The sequence below is a fragment of the Syngnathus leptorhynchus genome, chromosome 19, assembly GCF_054491065.1.
Source record: "Syngnathus leptorhynchus isolate UIUO chromosome 19, UIUO_Slep, whole genome shotgun sequence".
In the NCBI taxonomy this organism is placed as follows: domain Eukaryota; kingdom Metazoa; phylum Chordata; class Actinopteri; order Syngnathiformes; family Syngnathidae; genus Syngnathus; species Syngnathus leptorhynchus.
In genome coordinates this window covers 6,957,713-6,975,726 of record NC_141213.1, presented here as the reverse complement: position 1 = coordinate 6,975,726, position 18,014 = coordinate 6,957,713, and the positions used below count along the sequence as shown (strand labels likewise).

Genomic DNA, 18,014 nt, shown 5'->3' with positions numbered 1-18,014 from the left:
AAGGATTCAACATGGCAGTTGGAGATTTGTGAGGGTGACTCCCCTGTTTTGTCTGCTCTATTTCATCTGGCTCTACACCTTTTTGCCCCTGTAGCTTGGCCTGATTCCCTAAACTAACTGTCTTTTTCCATGTGGCTGGACTTGTTATCGGGGAGGGTTGACTCACAAAATCAAGTCAAGTCCAACCATGCTCCAGTTAGTGGAAGTGTATTTATTTATGTTTATCTAACTGATATGATATTATGAATTTAAAAAAAGAGGTCGGGTGTCAAGAAAGATGTACGATCTAGAACCATCTGATCCTAACCCTCGTGCAGGTGCAGGGAATTTAATTAAAAAGAGCAATGGCTTCGGTGTCTCCGCTCGTATTATAAAAAAAAACGTTTGGTAATATCCAGTGTAATTTCAAATGACATTTTGGCAGATCTTCCTCACACGGTGGCCACCAAGAAGCACCCACGGGAGTGTCTTCTTCTGCCACGCGGTTAACATTGGCCCTTTGTCCAGCAATCTGTCATTTATCTGCCCATGCTTTTGATGGATATATTGATTTGAAAAAGAACAAGTGATAGGAACCTACACCGGAGCGCAGTGATGGACTGTGTCCACACACCGGAGAAGAAATATGAAACATTGGGAGGAAATTAGATATTATGCCCCCAAGACAACTGCAGCCAGCAGCACATTCATTATTGGTGGGATATTTATTATTAAGAATTCCTCTTCATGAATGACTGCAGTGGAATATTTTACCCCCTGCTCCATCGAGCTATACAGGACATGCAAGTCGGGCGTGTGAACATTCTGCACGTGTGTTTGTTGGACTCCCAAGCGCAATGCTCCGGGTGTGACTGAAAAATACATGGCACTCTTGGTCATATGGCGCAGCATCACACGCTCGAGTCCGTTTGTCAAGTTGACAGGAAGGAGCGCAGCATTCTCAACAACAGCTAAACAGCTGCTAATAAAGTAAGAGAACTTGCCAGGACTTGTAAGCACCGTTCTGTTCCAATTTTAATCACAGCGCAGTGAATTTCAAAACAGCAGTAAGGGCCGCTGTCCAAGCCTGTACAATTTTCATTTCATTTATCATCTCCAACCACCAGAGTTCCCCATCCTCCCTCCCTCTAATCTGCTTCAATTGCGTTTCCGTCCTACAGCTTGGCACCTGCCTTAATTGTCGCGCTCGACCATGGCATCCTTAACGCAGTTTTAAGAGAGATTTGGCGTAGGCAGATAAACATCTAGCCCAGGGGCTTTTGGGTAAGCGTGGCTCCGCCTAGCAGATGGCCATCATATTATACAGGGAAAAGTTTCCAACAGTGGCTGGGCTACTTTGACTCTGCACTTCCAACATCATGAATGTTTGTAAAACATGGCTCATTGGTTTCCACCATTTTGCCAACCATGTATGTAGAAGCAATGGTTCTTCATTTTGTTGACCTTACCAAATTCATATTTTGAATATGTATTTGATATCACATGATTGGTATTCCGAATTCCAATTGCAAATGAAATAGCCACCTTAACAATAGCCCTTTTACACATCACCCAATGCAATCAAGTCTTCCTTGGACCAGGAGGGGAGGGGCTGTCTTCCTTGACCTGCACAAAGGATATGATACTGTTTATGTTGGAGCCAATTTGGTTTCCTTACCTTAAAGTTAAATTTAGGTTTGGATTGGCTGGCCTTGGGCCATTGACCTTCATTTTTGAACTCTGGTTCAAAGTTGCTGGCCTTAGGCCATGGACATTTATTTTGAAACAGCCACGGGTCACCTGCTCAACCACCTGATCAGGCACCTGATCAGGTAAAGATGGCTGCTCCCACATGGCAGGCAACCTCAGTCAGCCAAGAAGATTGGAGTGATCTATCTTTTTCCCACTTGGAGCTTACAATTTGGATAGGCTGCACCCGTGTGCTATCTGCCAGCACCCCTCCCTCCCTCTCTCCTTACCTGCCTGCTATCGCCTGGGCCATGCTTGCCTCCATGTTGGACATGCTTCCTTCATCTCCAACAAGGTAAGATCAACAGCCGTACACTGTGTTTTCAAATAAGCGTGTGACAACAACTATGCAACATTGAACTCTGGAAGTCATTGAATTGAATTGTGTGTGGACATTTTGGAAAGTACATTTCTATGTGGCCTTGAAAAATGGACAAAGTTCTTCATGTTGAAATCAGGGGTCAGCCTGCATTGGTCTAGGTGTGTTCTCCTGGTGTTAAAAGACAAATGATGTGCTTTGCCTTTGGTCAACTGGGCTTTCCCCCCATCCAATAATGACCTTTCAGGGAGGAGAGTAGCCGTTCACACAGTGATGAAGCTGTACTCTGCAGGGGTGTGTTTATTGCCGCACAATTTTTTAACACGGGAACACGAACCCTTGACCTCTCATGTAATCCTTCACTGTTCATCTGTCAACATGGCTTTCCCATTTTGGTGATTGTGTCAAGCAGTGCCAAGCGGGAGTTGGCAGATAAATGAAAATCCACCACAAGGTGCTATATTTTCAAATATTAACTTTTACATATAATTTACCCAAGACGTAGAACATATTGAAAATATGAGTGATTATGATTTAAAAAAAACAAAAAACGCTAATAATTGAAACAGTGAATTTGCCAATGAGTTATGTTGTAGCTGTGCACAAGTTGCCACATCAAAGTTTGATATAGTCTATGTCCCGCCTTTCCTGAACACATCACAGTGGGGCAGTCCTAGATTGATACGGTGACAAACTCATTTGATAGACCCTTAGAACATACGACTGACTATCAACACAAACTTTTAACTTTGTTTTATTGCAAAAAGATCATGATGCCTTCACCCAAACACATGTGGTTAGCAGCAACACACCAAAATCCAACTGTTCAGAGAGCAGATTGTTTATATTACAATTCTTTCTCATAAAAAAAAAAAATCCAGTCTTTGTGGCACATGTTGCGGGACACGGGCTATTTCACAATTGCAGTGAATTAATCCTTACAATGTTGATTTGTTACATGGGAAGAAAACAATCAATTGATATCAATTCATTCAGCTTTTTCCACAAACGTTTTTCAGTGCAAAGTGTGTGATTTGGTCTCTTGATTCCCTTCTCGGTGTGGTTCACATTGTTCAAAAACAGCCACTCATTTCTTCAACTGAGTCTTCAGTTTGGGCTAGTTTCAGTCCGTACCAGTTGTCTTATGGTGAAGAGAAGCCCATAATTCCATGGGGTATCATAGTTGAGTCATGTCGCATATGAGGCTGGCCCATCGTTGGCTCAATGTTGATCTTAGGAGGCCTGTGATGGACGGCATCCACCCATGGATGCCTCCTCTCATACATTTTGGGAGAGGAGTCTGACTTTCTTTCCCGTCAACAGCCAGCTCTTCAGGTCCTTGATTGAGGGAAGCTTTATTTTGTCACGGTTTTTACTGTAAACATTCAAGAAGATGCCAAAGAGCACCAGAAGGCCACCCCAGATGTACCTGTGTGAGGGGGTTGGGAGAAGGTCAGAGGTTTACGCCAATGGACTGAAGACATGAAAGGCAGGGGCAGGAAAAGCACATCCAAAGCAGTGATCACATGATTCAACAGAAGAAAGTCCAAAGATGGCAGTACTTACTGAAATGTGAAGGGCTTGGTGAAGAACATGAAGGAAAAAACAATTGATATTGCTTTCCGACCCGTGGTCACTGCAAAGAAGTCAAACAGTCACCAGTTATTTCTTTTGCTCTTCGTTCGACTTTGGAAGTTCAGATATTTGACGGAACTCACCAGTTACTGCAACAAGAGCATCAAACAGCTTGATCAAGGCCAACACAAAGGAGACGCCCAAATAACCCGAAAGGGAGAAAAGGAATGCGTATCCGTACGTCGTCAGTGGGTCCTAAAAAAGAGACCATGAAACAAAAATACGGCAAATTCCACCGGGTCAGTAAGGCAAAGCCACAATCTTACCTTAGGATGCCAGAACAAATTGAAAAAGATTTCACGTTAGACCCTGTTAAGGTGTCGTTTTGCGCAAGCTCACCTCCGAGCAGAAGGAGACCGCTGGTCCAAGCCCGCCCACACTGAGCAGCCCCGTCAGGATGTACACAAAGCCGATGGAGTACGAGTACAACACCTGGAAACGGAGCACAGACCGCTTAACATGTGAGACCCCAAAAAAAAAAAAAGATTGTTAACTCAATGAGAAATGATTTCAACTTTGCCGACAAGTCAAATACCATTTCAGAATTGGAGGCATTATGAAGTTTCATGGCTTTCTCCTGCACATTTCCAATAACGGCATCTGCGCACAGTGCTAGGGAAATGATGAAAACACCTGAAGACCAACAAACATCTTAGTCATGTCCAAGATAAATGACCATTTTTGCCTTTTGTGTGGCACAGTACTAACCTGTGACATTAAAGTTGGGTGTCACTTTACTGTCAGCAAGCGTGAACCAGATGAGTCCAAAACTCATGCAGACAGCAGCCGTCACATCCATCACATTGTAGCGTTTATCTGAAACACCATTCCAAACCTCAGCACAATCATCACTTTTGATTCAAATGATTTCAAACAGACCTTGTAAAAATACTCCTCCAATCATGACAGGAATGAGTTTACAGCACTTAAAGATGACCTGTGTCGGGTAGTTCAAGTAACCCAGAGAGGTGTTGGAAAGGCCGATGGTTGCCACCGTTAGAAAGGCAAGGATCATATACGTCTTCCCGGGTATCCTGGAGGGGATAAAGAAAAACAAGTTCAGGAGTTTTAGCATCGCTGTCAAACACTTTGACATGCAGCAAAATAGCTGGACCTTCTGCGTTTGTCTTTTGTGAATTGAAGCTCCATGAGTCCAAACAGAGAGTAGAACCCAAATTGGACCAGAGTGAGGTACCAACCAAAGGGCTTGAACCCCTCCACTGAAAAGATTAATTCCTGAGCAGCAAGACAAAATAACAATGGTAATATTCCTTTTTGTGTCACCAAGATCATTTCTTTACACAAAGTCAGGTGTTACTTTCAAGGTATTTGCTTTATTACCTGTACATAGCCGTAGATTAGGTAAAAGAAGAAGACCCCAGCCACACAGATGCAAAACTGTGTGGGGGCACTGAAGTTGCCAAGTCTGATTCCAAGAACCTTCAGTTCCTCCAGAGACTTGATATGAGGGGACATCACCTCTGCAGATGCCGGAACGGAGATTGAAATGTGCTTTCGCGAACTGTTGTACCCCGCCAGGCCATATTTTGCACTCATTGTGGCAAGCTTCTACTCGTGGCTGTGGGAACAAAAACACATCTCATCTCAAGAAGGTGTTTCATGGACCAATCTTAAAACAAATCAAGAATATTTATTACGACTGCTCATACACATACAAATGCTAGACTGTCATGTTATCAAATGAGAGATTTCAAAAACAAATATGGAAAAAGCTTTTGTGTGTGTCAATAGACCCAATCTGTGCAATACACTTGCTACCGAATACAAAATCACATGCTTTCATTTCAACATCGGATGCATGTTAGTCAACTTGAAAGGCAGAACGTTGGAAGACTACATTTTTGCAAGGATGCGAGCAAGAATGCTCAAATCTGACCGGCTGGCCCGTTACCTTCGACAACACTTCCGGGTATCTTTACGTTGAATTATAGTCATTTTCCGGCGAAATGCACAACTGTAAACATCTGCAAGTCATATTTACTGACGCTGAAACTCGTCCATAATCCTCTTCGTCGGTGACAAGCTGGCAATTTTGCAAAGGAGCTGGAAGAAGCCCTGTGGCTAGCAATGTCGTTGCTAGAGTGGAGCTGCGGCGTTAGCCAACAACTTCCGGTCGGCGCATGCACTCGCCGCTGCCATTGGTCCACCGCACCAGTGGAGGCGAGGCGTCCATCCGGTCAGGTGAAAAAAAGACAAAGAACAAACCAAAACAAAGACTAAAATGCAATCAAAAAGAAAACCTTCTGCAAATATTAAAGCAAGAGCTAGAAAAGTCAACATAAAAGTCGATCAATTAGACAGCAACATCATGCACATTGGAAGTAGTCATGATAAAAGGTCTTAAAGACTGAAATGCAATCAAAAACAAATCATGAGTCAGAAATATCGTAAAATATGTTTTGAACAAATTGCTCACACTAGTTCATTTCCGAAGAAAAAAGAAAGAGAAAAAGGTCAAATCTCATTTCAAATATAAAAGCAATTTTCCATATACTCTTTCAAATTTCTTTGTATAATTTCTCATTTGTCCTCCCTTTTTAGTTCATTTATTGTACTATTCCTGTTTATCTCCTGATCTCCAACTTATTCCATCAATATATTTCCATGCACATTTTTTTGTTTTGCTCTTTTTCTTTCCCATTCTACCTCTCTTAGCCTTTTTTTTTTTGTTACCTCGCCAGCCAGAGGTTAATACACTCTAGGAAGGCATTATTTCCTTCTCTGCCCTCCGACAATATAAAAATTCCGAATGGACAGCTCAATCCCTCTTCCATCTCAGATTTGATTGTAATGGTATTGCCTCCTGTCCCTGGGAGGCCCCCGTCGCCTCACCGACCAGGCCTTTATGACACTAAATGGCTAGGCTACAATTTTTTCCTTCTATTCAAAAAATTCTGTTAATAACTCATTTGGAATGAGCCGTCTCTACTCCAGCCAGGTCTCACCTCTGAGCTTGAAGGGGGTTGCACTGTGCAAAGAAAAAGATGCAGGGTTGAAATGGTGATGGAAAAGGTTAATTAATCTCTGAAAATTTACAGTCTGAGCACCTGCTGCTTTCCCACTCGTGGTCTTGACAAGCCGAAAAAAAAAAAAAAAATCATATTTACAACCCCATGTAGAGGAAGTCTTCAGCTCAGCCTCCCCATCTTTGCCATCCAACTTTACAAATGTAGCCATTTGTCATGTGTGACAGATTTTAAATAATAAAACCCATTTCCTCTATCCTTGTGCGATGCCATTAAATAATACAATAATTATTTATTGATTATTCAAAACAAAATATGGGCAATGGTTTTGTACCACAATAAGTCAGGCAGAGGGCAACGGATGGGACGGCGAGGAATAAAGTAGAGGCAGATGGAGAAAGAAAGACAAATCAAATGACTTTTGCACTAGTGAAATCTGGATCCAATATGGCTGCTTCCTGCATGGATCAAGACGGACATTATTAAAACCGGGCTCATAAGGGAGTGCACCTTTGAACACTTTCCATCAAATAACCTCAAAGATGAGAATGCTCACTGACGAGACAGATTCTAACTACTGTCATCAAAATAAAATTGGAGAAAATCTCTGAATCTTAACCGGGATCTGTCATAGCCAACTTGAATGACAACAAAAAAAATTATGAATAAATACATTTCATTTAATCCCCCGTACACACACACTGTCCATGTTTCAAAGAATATTATTCCAGCAGAGTGTAAAGAAACATTGCACATGCAATGCAAAGGTGCCAGTGAGATGAGAAGCATGAGATTTTCGCTTTCTTGGGAGCAGCCAGGAGGGGGAAGCATCTCTCTTCGAAAGCCAGGCTCTTCTCTTTCAAAAATGGAAACAAAAAGTCATGAAATCATTGAGCAAGAAATATCATTTGGTGCGTTCAGTCTTTTTCCTCAAACTCGTGAAAATGTCGAAAAACGTTTATTGTTTCTTCATCAGAGAGACGACACCCGTACATATGTTTCATTACTCATTCCTTTAACCTCTGCTTTGACGCCGTTTATCAAATCAACTGCATAGTGTCATTGAATTAGTTTGCTGTAAGCAATAATCTTGTTTTTTCCTCCTAACCTTTAACTACTTAATGGATTTATTTGAGAGGCTATTACTTTTCAAGATTTCACTTTTTAATTATTTAAAGTAGTCACAGATATAAAATGTCAATCAGGCACCGAGACTAATTTTGCACATGAATATGATTTAGTCAACGCGCAATGATGCTGGAGGAATTGTTTCAGGTGACAAGTTTGCCAACCCCGACCAAATTGTACATTATGCAAAATTCACTCTTGCTTATTTGCATAGATATTAACATTACCTTCATGACATACAGCAATTGTACAGCTTTAATATCCGAAATGAGCTGATGGAAGTCTTGAATTGGATTAGCAGCTGTAATAATACACTGAGTTGAAAGTTCACTTCCACAAGTTGCAATGCATACTTCTCTCTGATCACGTTCAGGCAACGTTGTTAAAATGTCACACACAGTTTGTGTAGTTTCCCCCTGGAGAACATTGCACTTCCCGCCAACACACTAACCCGCGTGGCACGACACCCGGCCCGACCCAGCGCCTCTATGAATCTCCCTTAAATATACGAGCCAAGCGAGGAGCAAGCTTGATTTACGTACTAAGTCCACGCATAGCCTCGGTTTCCGAACTTAAATCATTTCAATCATGCCGCGCGTACCTGCGCAAATAAATGCTAGATGATGTCGTTTGTCTGCGAGTCAATGCTTCTGTTGTGGAGCGTGTCCGAAAGTCAAAGAGAATAATTGAAACGCACCGCAGGCATTGAAAAGCCTATTCAAATGGAGCATTTCACTCAGCTTCTATGGCTTCCCGGACCCCCCATGGCACAGACCATGTCATAATCCTGAAAGTCTCTCTGGGTCTCTCATAAAGGAGGAAAATGGATCGTGGGGTTCAGGAAATGAAAGAAAAGGCGAATGAAATTACAGACCTGGTTGACTGCACAAATCATGCATATCAGGTTTTATGGCTTGCCAGAAGAATTCAACACCTGTGGATCACCGTCGCTATAATTGCACATGAACGCAACGCAGCAGGATGGGGGGCGGCAGGCACCTTTTTTTGCGTCTCCCTGAAAACCATGAGTAATGCGTCTATCTAGGTATGCCGACTCAGCAAGACTTGAGAGACAAGAAAGGCGATAAAGTTTCCGGAACGCCTCTTGTTCATTTCTGTAGGCCCACACAAGTCACTCACAACGAGGCTCACAACAAATATATGAGGCAAGAGACGCAATGTTCATGTCACCGTTGATTTCTCATCAGGTAGGCCAGGTCAAAGTACAGCATAGGTGTCAAACTCAAGGCCCGGGGGCCAGATACGGCCCGCCACATCATTTTAAGTGGCCCATGAAGACAAATTGTCAGTCCACACGCTCGGATCTAATTGTTCGAACTCTCGAGTCCTTGTTTGAAATTGATATATGACATTCTATAGATACACGTATCTATCCAATTAGCGACTGCACAAAGTTTGGTGCTATGTCACTGAATAAGATGACAAGTGATTTGCTTTTTGCTCCACTTCCCTTCCCTTCTCTTCTCTTCTCTTCTGTCTTGTGGACAGCAACGCTTGGACCAAATTGATTACACCACTCCATCTGCATCAGGACTGGCCTCCTCCTGTGTTTGCCTACAGCAGAGTTAGTGTACAATTACACATAGTTTAATATATCTGCCTGCGCACCTTTAAATAAGCATCAGCGCTCCACAAGGTGATTTGTCTTGCGGCCGCATTACTCCATTGTACATCTTGATAGCCAGGGATCGCTCCTAGCTATGTTTAAGCATTAAATAGTGTATTATTATTTCACATAAATCACACTGAGATGTGAGGCGGGTATTCATAAATTTTACATCTCTTACAGACAGTATTTTAAGGCCTCTCTTTCCCACATTTCCAGATAGTACATTAAAGAAGGCCGGCCCTAGCGGGGCGGTAAATTCAAAACAACACGACATGCATTTTAGATTAAGTTTGAATCTCTCCAACGCATCCATCACGCAGTTTTCCGACTTCTAGCTGCAGTCGGAGAATATACGCCATTTTAATACTAAAGGATGAAATGATGTCAATGTATTTTTTTTATGATTATATTTGCATTTTCTCATCTGTGCTTGACGATGAAAGGATACAATCCGATTCAAAGGTTGTGTTTTTCCAAAGCGACGAGTGAGGAAATGACTTCACTCAGGAAAGTGCATGTCAGCTTTGTGCACGGGCAGCGATTGGGTCAGGTTGCCGAGGCTTTCTTTTCTCAGCTCGTTGGCCAAAACGCCACCAAGTTGGGTTCATTGTTGTTTTGCTTATTCCAAGGACATTTGTTCCTGTTTTCTGTCTTTGGAGTGGCGCTGATTTACAAACCATGACTTACGTGTTGCTTTGAAATATTGAACTGTGTCTGGCTTAAATTGGAGGTGATGTCATGGTGCTTTGTGTGTGTTTGGAGTGCAAAGAGATGGACTTTGCCTACAATGACCCTTGTCTAACATTACCATCACTTCACAAAAAGTGGCAGCATTTTGAAATGTCTTCTGTTTTTTTTGTGGGAGGAAAGATAGCTAACATGTCACTTGAAACTTTTGCTGTCCAATTAATCAAGGTTTTTATGGGGGCACTTTTAGCACCTTAGTTACTTGACATGATTTCCTATGGGAAACATTCGTTTGAAATGAGCCAGCCGCAAGGAAAAGATAATCCACCTGGAAAAAAAAAAAAAAGTATTTCATGGCCATGCTCCTTACTTGGAAAAAGTGAGTTGTTGACACCGCCCTCCCCATATTTGACTCCTCCATGTTCTGTATGTTTTACGACTGTCAATTTCCTCCATATCTGACCCTTTTTAAATCTTGTAATTAAAGATCTGCCTCAAAATGTTTTAAGAGATTTTCCCTCCATGTACTGTATACGTTTGGAATATAGCCTAACTATCATGTCTCCAAACTCTTTTATGACGCACATTTCTCAGCCTGTGATTTCTTAGCCACATTTCAACCGTGCACCTCTCTTAGGGCTAATTTTCCCTAATAAATCATGCCTCTAATTTTTTTTTGGGACCTAATCGCTGCACGTTTTAATGGCTGGGGGGGCTTTTTTTTTTTTTTTTTTTTGTAAAAGTCACTGCAAATTTGAGTTTGACAAGATGCCAGGACAGGATTGGGGAGAGTGAGCGCTATGTGTCTTTGAACTAGTTGATGCTTGCTGGGAATATGGCTCCTGGCTTGATGTTTCGTCTGAAGTGTTTGACGGCGGTGGGAATTTAAGAAAAAGCACAGCGCCAAATGATTCAGTGAAAAGATGGCACACATTCACAGGTATTCTGCTCATGTGACATCACCCTGTGTAAAATTGACAGCGGCGTGTTGATTGAAGCTTTGCTAACATTGGTCATTGCGTAGTTGAAATTGTGTTTGCAAATGGTGATAAAAAGAGAAGCACCTGTGGCTATCTTTGACTTGTGTACTTTTTTTTTTTCTTCCAACAGTCTGTTTTCATTATGTTGTCCCTTGATTATTTGGAAGAACATGTTTTTGGACACTGACAAGTATGGGCTGGGTTTTTTTTTTCTGGAAACTTTGCTGCTGTCAGTCTGTGGAGAGACACACACACATGCGCATATTGGCAACTCGACCTGGGAGAATAATTACAAAGGCTATATTAAACAATCATAAACCAGACGTGTTCCCTTCCAGCCTGTCATCAAGGATTTAAACCTGAATTACATCAGGGGAGGGATGAAACAGTTTAATTCTATTTGTTAAGTGGCACATCTGTTCATTTTAATAATGGCATGGATTCAATACTTCTTGACATGGCATAACTGTTTTTATTTTTGACAAAGGCGGTCATGGCGCTGTATTAAGGGCAGGTAGTGAGAGTGTCCCACTAAAAGCAGCAGATGGGGCTCTTTTTCCTCTTTCTTCACTTCACATGGGCTGACCGTGGAGGGCTTGTGAATCACCTGCACAACAAATGCAGTGTAAATGTTCACATCCCTCTGTGGCTATAAAAGTACAAACATGCACAAACACACATGCTCCATCTTAAATGTGGAAAAAACAACAACAACTAAATGTACATTTTGACATGGCACTGCTTTTTTTTGGCAAATCAACACGAAGACAGTATGTAGCTTATGCCTCCAAAACAGACGGCAAGAACACAACATGAAGCTGTTTTCTCTTCTCCGTTATCTCCAGCTTCCTTTTTGCCCTTTGGTTAAACATTCTCTTGGCATGCATGATCTCATTTAACTTTGATTTCCTCTTTTTTATTCTTTTCCTTTTTTGTTTCCCCCCCTTTAGGACGGCAAGCTCAATGGTTCCAATTTCCAGTCCATTTGCCAATTTTCAACCCCAATGACAGACAACACACGCTGGAATGGCCGTCTAGAAGGGAATTGGTAAGTGATGATTTTAAATGCTCTTTAAGATAAAACGGAGAGTTTGGAGCAGATAAGAAACCCTGACCTGCTGGGGTCCAGTGCAGGAAGTTTGGAGATACTGGCTGGATATGTGCACTGACATTACAGTGGCTGCAAAACCACATGTGTGCTTTGTGTGACTAAGCTTGATTGCAATGACATCTCCATGTTTACACCACAAAACGTTCAACATACCTTTTAAAGAATTTAGCAAAAATAATTTGAACTTCACGCATACTTTGAACAATCACCATATGCTTATTTCTTTTCTCAACAATGCGTATCATTTCATAGAAATTGCAATCCATGTTTAATACGACAAGATGAAGTTTTATTAAAAAGGTAAGTTGATGGTGGCCTGCAATATTGACTTTATGCATTCCTGGTTAACCTTTTGTGCATGGAAGAGGGAAAAAGAAAGCAGCTGCATTGTGGAGCTGTTTTGTGTAATCCTTTCTCCTCAATAATATGAATTTTAAGGATTAGGAAGGTCTTTTTTTTTTTAGCAAATTTTGAGTAAGAGCGAACCTGGGAATTCTTTCTCATTCACTCTCTCCGCAACTCTGTCATGAAACAGAGCGCACATTTCCATATCAATCGGATTAGTTCCAAGACCGGGGAAGTAGGAGTAATGTAAGTAACCGTACAAATTCAAATATAGGACATCAAACATATTGTTAGGCATTCGTTTATTTTTGAAACAGTCCTGGCTCTCTCTCTCTGTGAAGATGATTTTTATGCCGACCCGTTTTATTTTCATTTCATTTCGAACATAGGCGTCATGCGGTATTGATTTTGCAAAGTGACTATGCCGTATATATATATATATATATATATATATATATATATATATATATATATATACATATTTATAGACATACAAGTTTTAATACATATGTTTTTACTTTCTTCCAAAACAAACAAATGAAAAATCCAGTTAAAAAAAGCAAAGAATTACTCAGCAGTCTGAGAGCAGACAGTGACTATGTCTGGATAAAAAGATGTCTAGATGGAGGCCTGCCTGCCTGCCTGCCTGCCTGCCTGCCTGCCTGCCTGCCTGCCTGCCTGCCTGCCTGCCTGCCTGCCTGCCTGCCTGCCTGCCTGCCTGCCTGCCTGCCTGCCTGCCTGCCTGCCTGCCTGCCTGCCTGCCTGCCTGCCTGCCTGCCTGCCTGCCTGCCTGCCTGCCTGCCTGCCTGCCTGCCTGCCTGCCTGCCTGCCTGCCTGCCTGCCTTTTGGACTTATCCCGTCTCTGTTTAATTGAAAAAGCAGCTCGGCTGTGTTGTCTTGGGATTTGTCCCTTTACATTGCAGCTTCCAAACAGGAAAACCAATAGTGGGAATAGACCCCTGAATGTAATTAATTTGCCGGGGTATAGGGGGACTATTATTGCAGGAGGAAGAATTCTAATCAGTTGCAGATTCCTTCCTGTTTGCTTAGCGTGACCGTAGCCAATTACCAGTGAACTCAGTCTTACAGTTTCACTTCCTGTGCTACCCCAAGAATGGACCGACTCTGCTGCTGACAAAAGGAAGACAATACCTGATTGTAAAAGTTAACAAGTCTCAGATAAAGCCAAAACGGGTGGTAAAAAGTCAAAGATACTCCAAAACATAAAGGATGTCATTTATCCACCCAATACCGAACATGGAATGCAGTTTACAAAGGAAATGAAAGGATTCTAGACTTGACTTCACTTGCTCTCATGGAACAGCTGCAAAGGAAGGGACTGAACTCAAAGTCACAAATGCAATAAGGGGTAACTCAATCATTCCGGCAACGTTCGCGAGAGGCGACATTCGGCATCGCCGGCTTCCCTCAAATCGAATTAAAGCACTGGACTAAACAACGGAATGACAATCGCCAAGACATTCCTGAATTTGCATATCAAGTCTTTCTTTTTTTTTTTTTTTTGAAGAACACATGGAAGTAACTCAATATGTCAAGATACTTCCTGAGAAATTGTCCATGGTTATTAAGACTGATGTTGCCCTTGCTAAAGGCTTCCCAAGCAAATATATTCCATATTTCAACAAGTCATTTTTGTCACAGGCTTTGCTCAGTTGCTAAAAATGAACATATATTAGAAGAAGCCATGGATGGATGGAACGACGTATGTATGTGTGTGTGGATATATATATATATATATATATATACATATCTATATCTATAGGATACAATAAACCTGCCGCAACAATCCCAAATACCCAAAATAAAATCACTAAAAAATAAAAGCTATCAAATGACTCCCCTTAGCCGGATAATACTCCTTGTTTCTCGTCATTCATTCTCTTTGGCCTCCCCAGAGGGGTTTATCCCAATAGTTTTCCCCTGTAATAGTTTTTGGGGGAATATTACTCCCCAGCCTGAAGCTCTCCCATTATTCACTTTCACTTTTAAGATGGTTGTTTAGCTGTAGAATAAGAGAAGGTGTGGAGACTTGGAACATGTAACGGGACATTAATTCATTCATTGTAGCAACATTGCAAACATAAATCAAGATGTTTTGGTCAAAGTTTCAGAGCAGCGTTGTGGAGCTGCAACTGCAGGATTGATCACTAAGATTTATTATTTGCAGTTGACAAACAAATGTAGTCACTAAATTGCCATTATGGAGCAGTTACCTGTGTTTTATCATTTCAGTTTGTCACTTTTGATCATGGTAAAAAAATGGAAACAAGATATGTATCGTGAAAAAGAATTCTATCTGGTGCCAAGTGGAGGGCCCAAATCCCAAAACTAATCCCGCTAAAACGGGAACCTACACTCGCAGCCGCCTCTTCTGCATCTGCTGCCTGAGATGGTTTCACAAACACAAGGTATTCCTGGAAGAATTGATTCTGTTAGCGAGTACATTGATCACACACATCGCCCCAGGACACAAGATGGCTTTACAAGCAATAAGATGGAAGACAATTATATTATTTTAGTGAAATAAGACGGAGTACATGCAGCGAGTGCCAATAGTCCAGGCTGGGTTGTTGTTTCCGGGGGAGTTTGGGACAGCCGGCCCCCTCTGTGTGTTTTTCATCCTCAAGTGGCACAGTAATCCACTAAACTTTCCTCCGCCCGCTTCTCTCAATGCAATCAGGATGCGCAGGCTCACCCGTGATTGCGTTCATTTGTAAAAGCATCCAAGACAAAATTGAACCCCAAGGCTGAGAAGCTATAAAGATGCTGATCAGATCGCGACTAAGGAGTCCACACTTGAGGGCGCAAGGTGTCAGCGCCGGAGCCAAAAGAGCAATGACTCTGTACGCCTCACTCCGAGCCAGGCGGCCCTTCCGGAATACCAACAAGGGAGGGGGAAAAAGACAACAAAGTGGCGTTGTTCATATTAAATTTCATGAGGCATCTCGAGACAAGAAGGCATACCTAAACTAAGTCTTAAACCTTTCAAACAAGAAGTCTTACAATCATTGCATTTATCCATTTTTTTTTCTCTCTTGATCTTGACTCAACAGCGCCTCTGCTGGTTGCATCCACGTAGTGCACTCCGTTTGACCAATACATTCGATTCATTAATTGCGCTGTCCTTTGCGAATACAACTAGTATTTGGAACGAAGATCGTTTGCTTGACCGTATTTTAATCTCGTAATTTCTCTATGGATACTCGCAAAATTTTAACAGGAGCTTTATTTGACGACCTCGACTGCATTGTGCAAATGAGTCGCATCAGTCAATGAACAAAGCCATGCCATTAAAACATAACAACCCTAGAGTAATTATTCAGACACGAATTACGGGAGGGTCCGGCCGGCAAGGCCCGAATGCATCCTGTTTATTTCAATTGATTCTTTTTGCTTCTCACTGCCATCGTGCCAAATCAAAGCATTATTCCCATCCACAATCGTTTCTGTGCTAAAATGCAAAAAAGGCAGACAGATGGAGAGAAAGGGGAGGATCTCAGGATGTTTTTTTCCCCGCTCCATCCTCGTGGCCCTGGTGCGTTAAATGTCAAAGAGCAGTCAGCGGGAGAGACTGATTCCAGGAGGCCATGTGAATGGGACGATTGAAGAGCTGCTTTGATTGACAGCTCTTCCTCTCCTGCTCTGCCCTGAGGCTGATTGACAATGTGGTTCATCTCACATTTTGTGACTGAGCTAATCCAGTAAATTCCTACCAGACGCAGCGGCAACTCAGCAGAGACTTGCCACTCCTTTCCAAGGTGGAATTTGTATTTCATCTCCCCAAAATAAATGTTTTTGCATCTGCATTGCCAAAAACAAACCAGTATAAGACAGTGGAACTTTATAATTAAAACAGTTTTGTCGGTTTTTTTCCATGAATTAAAATGTGGACTAATTACATGTGGGAATTAACCTGCTGTTAGGCTCGTGATTAACATTCTCATAGGTTACTGTCTCAATATGTCGCAAATGGGATCAGCTCATTTGAACCATTGATCTCCTGCCAAATTCTGAAAATTAATTGACTCAACAGCGACAGACAACTTAAACGTCCTCCCCCGCCTACAAGGTGAGAGTCTCATCCTCCTGACCTTGCACCTGTATTTTGATTTTTCCGACCTTACATCCACTGCAGCTGTGTTTTCAAAGAGAAAGCGCATTCCCAAAAAGAGACGCTGTTCAAATTGCAGATGTGCTGCATGTTTCTACCCGAGTGCGACCCAAATCAACGATGGCGCCGGCCGCCGTGTACGGAGTGTGAAAAATATTTGACAGATTCATTAATCACCATTCCTAAATGATCACTCTGCGAGGCTATGCATTTAAGCGTGATTAATTGCTGAGAGAGCCCAATCAAGCGATGAATTACCTGCCTAACCTTTTGTAGGGAAACCCAGTGTGGTTAACTATGTCAAGGAAAATGAAGAGGTCACAATAATGAGAATCAATCAAAGGCCCCATTTAAAAACACTCATGGTAATTGGCAAGTGGATTCAGAGACCTTAGCTTGAAACTATTTAAAGCCCCCACAGTCATGGAATCATCTTTAGGGCTCCCTCTCCAGCTGCTCGAATTTTCGTAATATGCATTGCCTGTTGTGGACATACAGTAGATATTCTTTTGATTGGAAAGTATAAAATTGCAATTCCCTTATTGTGACACCAATGAAGCTAAGCGAATCTTGTTTAGTTTATAATACAAGACTCATATCGAGTTAAATAAATAGCCATTAAAGATTGTTTGGTGCGTCATGACCATTTTTTTTCATTTTCACGTGCGAACAAAATCCCAAATAGAAATCCAACGTTAACATGTCAACGATGAACATACACAAATGAACTTTCATAATTACATGATTTTTTTTGTACCATTCAAATTCAAATCATTCCTTCTTGACACCGCCAATACATCTGTCATGCCTGCTTTTTTTTTGGGAATAATTAAAAAAGAAATAGAAACATACTAATGAGATAACTTAACTTCAGGGCTTTGCCGCTCCACTGACTATCATATTAATGTATTCCCGTGTGAATTAAACGCATCATCAAACACCTAAGTTCCCTCCATATTTTCCTGTGAAAATGATGGCTGGACACAGGGGTCTACCTTGCCCTCTGAAGAAGAAGAAAAAAAAAAAATGAAGGGCATCCTTCATTATTATACCTCTTGTGATTACTTGTTAATAGCCCTATACTTAAAAGGTCCCCCCTTCCAAATTGACAACATTATTGGGAATTTTGTTTTTTATGAGAATGACATTGTTTCGGTCACTAAGTCATTAAGAAATGGATATGATCTATGACTACTTTCTCTTTGTTGGAAACTTTCATCTATTTTGATTGAGCCATTAGTTGAGAAAGCAGACATTTTTTAGAGAGGCCGCTTTGAGATCATTCTCTGTGTAATTGCTTGTCGAGGGTTGAAGAAATAGATTTTCTTTTAA

At 41.7% G+C, this 18,014-nt stretch overlaps 1 protein-coding gene and 1 long non-coding RNA gene across 3 annotated transcripts; one reads left to right on the top strand and one right to left on the bottom strand.

The window, feature by feature from the left end:
* Positions 1 to 1,758: 1,758 nt before the first annotated feature.
* On the top strand, positions 1,759 to 14,077 carry LOC147041887 (uncharacterized). The gene is made up of 3 exons (XR_015069208.1): positions 1,759 to 2,023; positions 12,045 to 12,142; positions 13,101 to 14,077. It is a non-coding gene; the product is annotated as an uncharacterized LOC147041887 (long non-coding RNA).
* slc35b3 (solute carrier family 35 member B3) lies at positions 2,786 to 5,842 on the bottom strand. 2 transcript variants are annotated; one of them, XM_085939216.1, is made up of 10 exons: positions 5,595 to 5,842; positions 5,024 to 5,261; positions 4,797 to 4,918; positions 4,562 to 4,716; positions 4,391 to 4,498; positions 4,218 to 4,315; positions 4,022 to 4,114; positions 3,766 to 3,877; positions 3,614 to 3,683; positions 2,786 to 3,476 (listed from the first exon to the last, which is right to left on the bottom strand). In XM_085939216.1, the coding sequence occupies exons 2-10, from the start codon at positions 5,237 to 5,239 to the stop codon at positions 3,326 to 3,328; spliced, it is 1,125 nt and encodes a 374-aa protein (XP_085795342.1). In that variant the 5' UTR covers positions 5,240 to 5,261; positions 5,595 to 5,842; the 3' UTR covers positions 2,786 to 3,325. The 2 variants fall into 2 exon arrangements, with proteins under 2 accessions (XP_085795342.1, XP_085795343.1); XM_085939217.1 differs by having other exon boundaries at positions 5,689 to 5,842.
* Positions 14,078 to 18,014: the final 3,937 nt, after the last annotated feature.